This window comes from Gavialis gangeticus, unplaced genomic scaffold (assembly GCF_001723915.1).
Source record: "Gavialis gangeticus isolate Ggan-Ray unplaced genomic scaffold, GavGan_comp1, whole genome shotgun sequence".
Taxonomy (NCBI): domain Eukaryota; kingdom Metazoa; phylum Chordata; order Crocodylia; family Gavialidae; genus Gavialis; species Gavialis gangeticus.
The window spans coordinates 64,442,575-64,450,702 of NW_017729025.1; the positions used below are offsets into that span (position 1 = coordinate 64,442,575).

General features: G+C 39.5%; 1 protein-coding gene across 2 annotated transcripts in view; it reads right to left on the bottom strand.

The window, feature by feature from the left end:
- The window catches only part of ARHGAP5 (Rho GTPase activating protein 5), an 86,404-nt gene that overhangs the window by 68,550 nt on the left and 9,726 nt on the right, over positions 1-8,128 (bottom strand). For both annotated transcript variants that reach the window (XM_019518912.1, XM_019518911.1), the window contains exon 2: positions 3,420-7,325. In XM_019518912.1, the coding sequence (XP_019374457.1) occupies positions 3,420-7,172 (3,753 nt within the window). In that variant the 5' untranslated portion in view covers positions 7,173-7,325. The remainder of the gene's footprint in view (positions 1-3,419; positions 7,326-8,128) is intronic.

Here is an 8,128-nt window from a genome sequence, read left to right on the forward strand (position 1 = left end):
GCCCCACCCCCTCCACCAGCACCCTGCACCACCACTGCCTCCAGGGCTGCTGGCCTTGCCCCACCCCCTCCACCAGCACCCTGCACCACCACTGCCTCCAGGGCTGCTGGCCTTGCCCCACCCCCTCCACCAGCACCCTGCACCACCACTGCCTCCAGGGCTGCTGGCCTTGCCCCACCCCCTCCACCACCCTACCATGACAGCAAGGATGGAGCAGAGGGGGGTGAGTGGGAGAGGCCAACTGGCCTTCCCCCCTCCATCATGGCAGCGCTCCACACTGATTGGCTGTTTCACTAACCAAAAAACTAACTTTCACTAACTTAAGTTTTCCAAAAAAGTACAGCTTCAAAATAAATGTCTTCCTAACTATGCGAACCTGAAATATCTAATGGGTACAAAGACCTATATTGTTTGTGCTGGCCCTTTAATCATCCATAGACTATTCAAATTAGGGATGAATATTGAATACCGTCAATCAGAAAGATCCATTAAAAAAAAATTGAATGTTCTCCTTTATTCAAATAAAGTTTTTTTTTTTAATGTCATTCAGGTCAGTATAAACACAATCAATACAAACTTTAATTCAAGGGAAACAGGTGCTACAAAGGGCAACGTTACTAAGATGATACAGTCAGAGAAAAGTAGGAATGGAAGGGACCTCAAGAGGTCATCATTCCAACCCCCTGTGTCAAGATCCCCATCTGAACCATCCTAAAGAAGTACTTGTTTAACCTGTCCTTAATTGTTTATGAATATTGTTTGTCCAGTTTATCAGGCAGAATGCATGAAAACATCAAGGACATCCTAGCTTGCTACAGGTAAAGAGGGGAAGGAGGACACTACCAATGTCCTGCCACTGAGAAGACAGGAAACAATTTGTTAAAATACACCTGAGAGATCCAAGGAAAACTACATACCCTCCGCTACAGAGGAAAACAAAAACCCTCAGTCTGACAACATGACCACAAGATAAAATTCCTTCCTATTGCCAAAGGTGACAATCAGCTTGTGAGCAGGGAAGCAAGACCCCCTCGCCAGAAAACTCCAGGGATGGAAAGAGCGTTCAAGTCCCAGGAAAAGCTTCAGCACACCCCAGTCAAAATTACTAGCCTTGGTTGAAGCCAGCACCCAATGCTTCCGACGAAGGCAAAAAAAGAAAAACAAAAAACCGTAACACGAACAACGGGAAGAGAAAAAAATTCTGGCTCCATGTGACAATCAAATCCCAGAAACACGGAAAAACCAAACACGTATTTCTGTAGTGCAACCTGGGAACTGCAAACACAATTCCACACACTACTTGAGAGTGGAACTCCTTTCTATTATCCTGTCATACACTCTATCAACTTGTCTTCTCTCTCCGATCTTGTTTCATTAACCAAGCTCATTGGGCAGCTCTATTTCATTCTTCTGCTGCTGAACATGGTCCACTCCAATTTCCAACGTACGTGTGGGGGGTCTCCTGGATTTCCAACTGATGCCATTCACAGCACAGTCCAGACATTGCTACTCCTAAATCATGCAAGTAATGCTTATCCAGCCTCTTCTTGAACCCCACCCCCCAGCGAAGATTACACAATTTCCCTAGGTAGTTATTCCACAGCCTCAGTATTCTAATACCGTGAACATTTTTCCTTACATCTAATCTAAACCTACAAATTCAAGCCACTGCTATAAATCATACTCTGTGGAGCAGGGGAGAAAAGGTGTTTTCCGTCTTTTTGACAGCCCTCCAGATACTTAGACTGCTATCTTGTCCCCCCTCTTGTCTTTTCTCCTTGCTGAATATGTTTATTTCCTTTAACCTCTCTTAGCATGGCTTGCCTTGCAGGCCCTTTCATCATTTATCACTCATCTTTGGAACCTTGGTAACTTCTCCATGTCCTTTTTAAAACAGAGCCCAAAACTGCACTCAGTACTCTAGATGCCATCTAACCAGGGCAGAGTAGAGTAGCATTATCACCTCCTTCATCCTACACATAATACCCCTGCTGATGCAGCCCAAAACTGAATTTGCCTTCTTTGCAAATGCATCACTGCAGACTCGCACTGAGTCTGTGATCCACCAGAACTCCAAGATAATTCTCTACAGAACTGCCATACAGCTAGTTATCACTTATTCTGTATTGGTGCTTTTGATTATTCTTCCCCAAGCATAGCAGCTTGCATATGTCAGCACTGAACTTAATCCCATTGGCGCTATCCCAGCTTTCCAACCAAAATCCTTCTGAATTCTACTCCTATCGAATTCTACTCCTATCCTCCAGTGTGGCTGCAATCTTTCGCAGTTTTGTGCCATCTGCAAATCTGCTCAGGCAACTCTATTCCAACATCCAAATCATGAATAAACACACTGAACAGCACCAGATCCAGGACAGAACATTGGTAGGACGTTTTGAATGGAGTCCTATGCTGACCTGGATCCATTTACAGTTGTCCTTTGCTTAATGCAACTAAACCGGTTGTCTATCCACCTGTTGGTAAATTTTGTCTAGCCCACATTTCTCCATGAGTATAAGTCATGTGGGACTTTGTCAAAAGCCCTACTGAAGTTAAAATGCATTATATCCACTACATTCCCTTCATCCACTCAACCAGTTACTGTCAAAAGGAACAAACCATGTTTGGCAAATGCACATTGGCTACTCGTGTTCAGCCTTTCATCTTCCAGATGTTTTCAAATGTACTTCCCTATGATTTGCTCCAGTAACTTCCCAGGTATTGAAATCAGGCTAGCAGACCTTTGACTTATCTGTGTGGTGACCAAAAACAGACTTCAATCACTCAAGATGTACTATCTATAATACATCTTTACACAGCCTTGCAATCAGAGCAACTGATGTGTATTTCCAAATACTGTAAAATAATGTTAAATTTCAGAGCACAGCTGTCACAGACAAGTATCCAAAAAAAGTACTGCAGGGTTCTCTGCTTACCATCCAAACTTCCATGATAGTTAAACAATTTGTAAGTATATGGAATTGCCCCTGCTCCCTCCTCCTTGAACCGCCAGGCCTGCAAACTATAGTAACTTTAGTAAGCCAACTTTCACTTTTCATGCCCAACTAAATGAGAAAGGAACTTCAAGATGAATTATGCTTCTACACATTAGCAATGCCACCACCTTCCATACGTTTGCAGATGAACTGAAATACAACTTGTGAGCAACTAATACTCAATTACAAAAATAAGGTCTTGTACTCTCTTGTGCTGTGCTAAAAATATAAAAAAACCCTCAAAAAGAAATATGCATTTCTTTGACTATACATAGGAAGCAAGACTGATCAAGCATAAGGTAATCCTGCTTTGTAATGCCTCATTAAAAAAAGAGGCTTTGAATTATATGTATTTTAAGTTGGGAGAGTAAAAATATTCCAAAAAGCATGTACTGACTACTTAATCAAGGCTCATTAACTTACCTTCTTATCTTCTTTTACTTTGTGCGTCTTCTTCTTCATTTTTTTCTCATCTAATTCTTGATCTGAAGTTATAGCTGGGTTATCAATTCCACCTTTCCATGTTTCTACAGGTGAAAGAAGTGGATCTTCTTCACTTCCACGATGTCTTCCTTTTCTTTTTGTTTTAGACGTGGTAAATGCTTCATCATCACTGGCATCTGAATGTGTTCTCCTATAATAAGATTTGGCTTTGCTAAACAATGTCTTAGATTTATATTTGTATTTTGAAGGTCTTCTTTCCCCATGACTCTTAGATAGTCTATCAGAAAACCCGTTTTCTTCATCTCCTTGGGCATTGTTTGTAACAAATGAGTTTCGAACTTTAATAATACGATTCTGACTATCATCAGGTACAGCATAAATGTCATCAGTGAAGCCTTTGTGTTTGAAAATAGTGTCAATAGGTTCTGCATAATTATCAGATTGGTCTAAATCTTCTGGAGGTGCTGCAGGCACTCGAGAAAGTTGTTTTTTAGGGTTTTTACCAATGCCTGCCTCAATTGTTTTTAGAAGGTTTGGGTCCAATTTTTTCACATTTGTCTTCGGTACAATGGGCTTAGGTTTTATAGGAGGAGGCACTTTATGGTTGCGCTCATGGTCATGGCAGTTGAGTGGTGTGCTATGAACAGGATACTCATTTCCTTCTAAGTCCAAGCGATATTTTGAACGATCGCTAGGTGTTGGGAGCAGCTGCACATCATCACCAATTGGACTGTAAGGTGGTGGTGCTTCAGTATCATCTTCTGAATCCGGATAGTAATTATAAGCAAGAGAACTTCCCCTGGGAGACTGCAGAAAAACATCTTCACTTGCATGTGTTGATTCCCTGGTGCTATCAGACATGTAAGAATTTTCAATCATGTTTTTCTTCTCCAGTACATCACTGAAGAACAATGTGAAAACTTCAGTTTGACGATGATATTGAGACAAAGAATATAAAGCAGTAAATTTAGCAGAAATCTCTGTTGCTATGTGTTCTCCTTCAGTCATTAACTCCTTAATAGCTTCATTCTCAAAAAAATCTGCCTGGCTATCAGTAACAGCCACCAGCTGGACAGGAATAGTATCCTGTACTTCTGAAAGAAATGCCCGAAGCATTCCCATGGATGCCTTCCTTTTAGCAGAGTAAACTAGTATGTATCCATGAACTAATTCATCCTTTCTTACACCAATTGAAGAATGATACGATAATATTGTTATCTGTATTCGCCTCCTTTTTTCACCTATGATTTTATCAAGCATTAAAGAGTTATTCTGGCCAGCTTGAGCAGCACTACAGGAGTGAGAGTCAAGGAAAGGTGAAAGGATAAGATCCACACTAAATGGATCTCCACACATGGCACACATCACAATTCTCAAGTCAGCTTCTGACAGATCTTTGATGGTAGGAACAGGGCTCACAACATCAAAATTATGCTTAACTGCTTCTAGCACTCCCCTCAAAGATTGCTTTATTTGAGTCTCATTAAATTTACGGGGATATGTACCAGCAGGCACATCTACAAAAGGACACTGCAATTTGTTGGCTAACTGTTGACCCTGGTGCCTCAGAATAGGTAGATTCTTGCTAACACTGTCTCTCTGATTAGCCAATATTAACGTAAATGGAAGATTAGCCATATACTTGTCTCTCCTTATCTGAGATGCTTCAGCCCTAATTTTTCCAATGCATTCTCCAATAAAATTGAGTGATTCAATAGAGTTAAACACACAGAAACATCCATGTGGTTTAAAGGCAGAAGTCCATAGCTGACTTATAAGGTAAGGTGACTTTGCATCAACCGGCCTAAGGTCTAGTTCATATATTTTTCCATCTAAGGCATATTCATCATCAGTGGATTGTGTCCGAATTTCATTTGCCAACTCTTGTGCAAGGCCATCTTTACCCAAAATGAAAAGATTAACTTTATCAATGTTGGCACTATCATGGTACAAATTTGAGCGACCATGGTCCAGCTGCAAAAGACTATTGGCAAGTAACTGTTCTACTTTAATGTCCATGCAATTTTGGCCACTGAGACAAGTTTCTTTAGTTGGATGATAAACAAATCCTATGTGTTTAAGCAAAAGAGATTCTCTATCAGGTGCAAGCTTCTGTAAAGCTTTGTATCTAGGCTCTTCACTTAGAACTGCATGAATTTCACTCATTTTGTCTGAGCTGGGTGTGGCATTAAGATCCAAGTCATAAAAGAGCTCAGAATGTTCAAAAAGCATCTCCTGAAACTCCTCTTTGGCTTTTTCAACTATCTCCCTTTGATGCCTACTATACACTTCTTTACTATCTGCATCAGTGATGTATTTGAATGCTTCATCCTCCATCACAAAACACATAACTTCTTCCCATGGCTGTCCAGGTGAAATGAACTGTATTTTCTCAAGTGTTTTTTTAAACTTCTCCTTCATTTCAACCCTCCTCTTTTCAGATACAAGATGCTGTACATGGTTTTGATAAACTTTTTCAGCTTCTAATGTACTAAGGAGATCAAATGGGATCCTCCTATCATTCACTTTATCTATATGGTCAGTTTCATCCCAAGGTGTTTTTTCTAGCACCACAAAACATAGTTGAAAATCTGGCCTTTTTTCCATTAACTTCAAGGCTTCTGACCAACTCAAGTGTTCAATTTCATCAAGATTGGACAAAAGTGTGTTAAGAGTTCTTGGTAATGCATTAATATATTCCTCTCTTCGTTTTTTAATATGCTCCTGTTTAAGTTGCTCTATGTGTTTTGAAAATGTGTTTTTGGCCTTTTTTGTTCCCTCCAAATTTATGTACTCTTCATAATCAGGATGATTCTTCAGTTTATTACTAACAGTTTTCCAAGTTGCATGATAGTCTCTCACAGTTTGCACAAGTTTTTCAAATTTATCAGTTGCCGTAACAACAAGTTGTCTCTGTGTTTTATAGGCATCCAGATATGGAATTATTTTAGGTTTACCACGAGTTTTATCCATCATTTGTACCAATGCAGTAAAACATGTCTCAACATTGACATTGAATCTTGCTGACGTTTCCACCACTACAAGGTTCTTTTTGTTAGAAGCAAATGCCTGAACTTCTCGAAGATAATGATCCACACACTCATCACATTTTGTTGCTGCAATTATTATAGATTTTTTAGATTTTGATAGCTGGATATAGAGATTATTCACAAATTTAAGTTGATCATCAAACTTCCTATTGCAACCTTGGCTTACATCAATGCATAATAAAAACCCATCTATGCTTAATTTCCCTTCAGGCATTTGTTTTTGCTCAAAGTCTTGCTCCAAGCCAAGCTGATCTGTGCAAATGTACATTAATTTTTCTGCCGACTGTAATTTGGAGGCAGCTGCACGCTTTATGTATGGTTGTAAATTCGTACTCCGATGAGGCAAAAAAGTCTGATCATCAATGAACTCTGTCTGTTCAATTACGTGAATTTTGCATTCTATTCCATCCTCGCTGCTTTGTGTTACGTCACCCCAGTACAAAAAGTGATCATTGTTAACAACTCGTCCTCCAAAGTCAATTGTGCTAAGCACAGAGGTATGCTCAGGGTAATATTCATCTGCTTTTGAACGAACAAATCTATTGCACAAACACGATTTTCCAACTCCACAATTACCTTTGTCTTTTTCAGTTCCTGATAGTCCAACAACACTAATAGCATAGGATGGGGGACGAGGCTCTTTGTTTTTTGCCATCATAACTTTCCTCTCATCCTTCTGCATTCATCAAGGTAATTGCATGTGGTTTTCATTCTGAAAAAAGTCTTTATGAATTAAAGTTGTATATCCCAGGTTACAGGATTAATATTCGGTTTTTCTTTCTTCTGCCCATCACCATGAGAAACTCAGATATTCAAGATTAGGTGGGTCATCTTCCTGTGTGAGAAAAGAGATGATATTTCAATTTAATATTAAGTTTATGTTGCAATCTGAAGACTGGCCTGCCTGAAAACATTTCAGCTATAACTGGTACACAACTCTTAGGCATTGATGTTAACTGAAATAGAGAAAAATAGTTTGCATTTTTTCCAATTTGCTGGCACTGTGCATTTAGCAGCAGTGTACGCATCTTCAGTTCTATTGTTTTCTTTCTTTTAATCCTTTATGTATCTCAAGGCAAGAGAAACAATAAAATCTCCATCTAAATCAGGATTTTACAAACTGTTCTCTATAGGCTTAATCCTGTATACACATATCTAGCCATGGGAGTAGTTCTACTGCAGTTTTTAACACAAATAGTTATTCGTGTGTGTACAAGTTTGGGCTTTCTGCTTACCAAAATTTTGATTTTACAGACATGGCAGGAATAGGCATGCTATTTCTTAAGTACGTTTCAATAAGAAAATGGTTAAAAGCAGAAAAAAATATAAAAATCAAAAGCTTGCGACTATTACAGATACTTAAACCCTCCCCACCCCCTAAAGAAAATAGAAAAAATTAAATACAAACTAAATTTCAAAAGTTTATCTTAAGGAGGACAAGTCATTCAACTAAGAGGTCAAAGAAATACAAATATTTAGGGGTGCACAGATAGAGATTTTCTTGGCTGATACCAATTTGATAACTGATTTACAGAAATGCAAACAGGCAGCATGGAAAGCAGCATCCTGCAGGTAAGTCTGTGGAGGGGAAGAGGTGTGGGGGGAAGGGAGAGGGCAGATCAAGGCCTCCATGGTGAG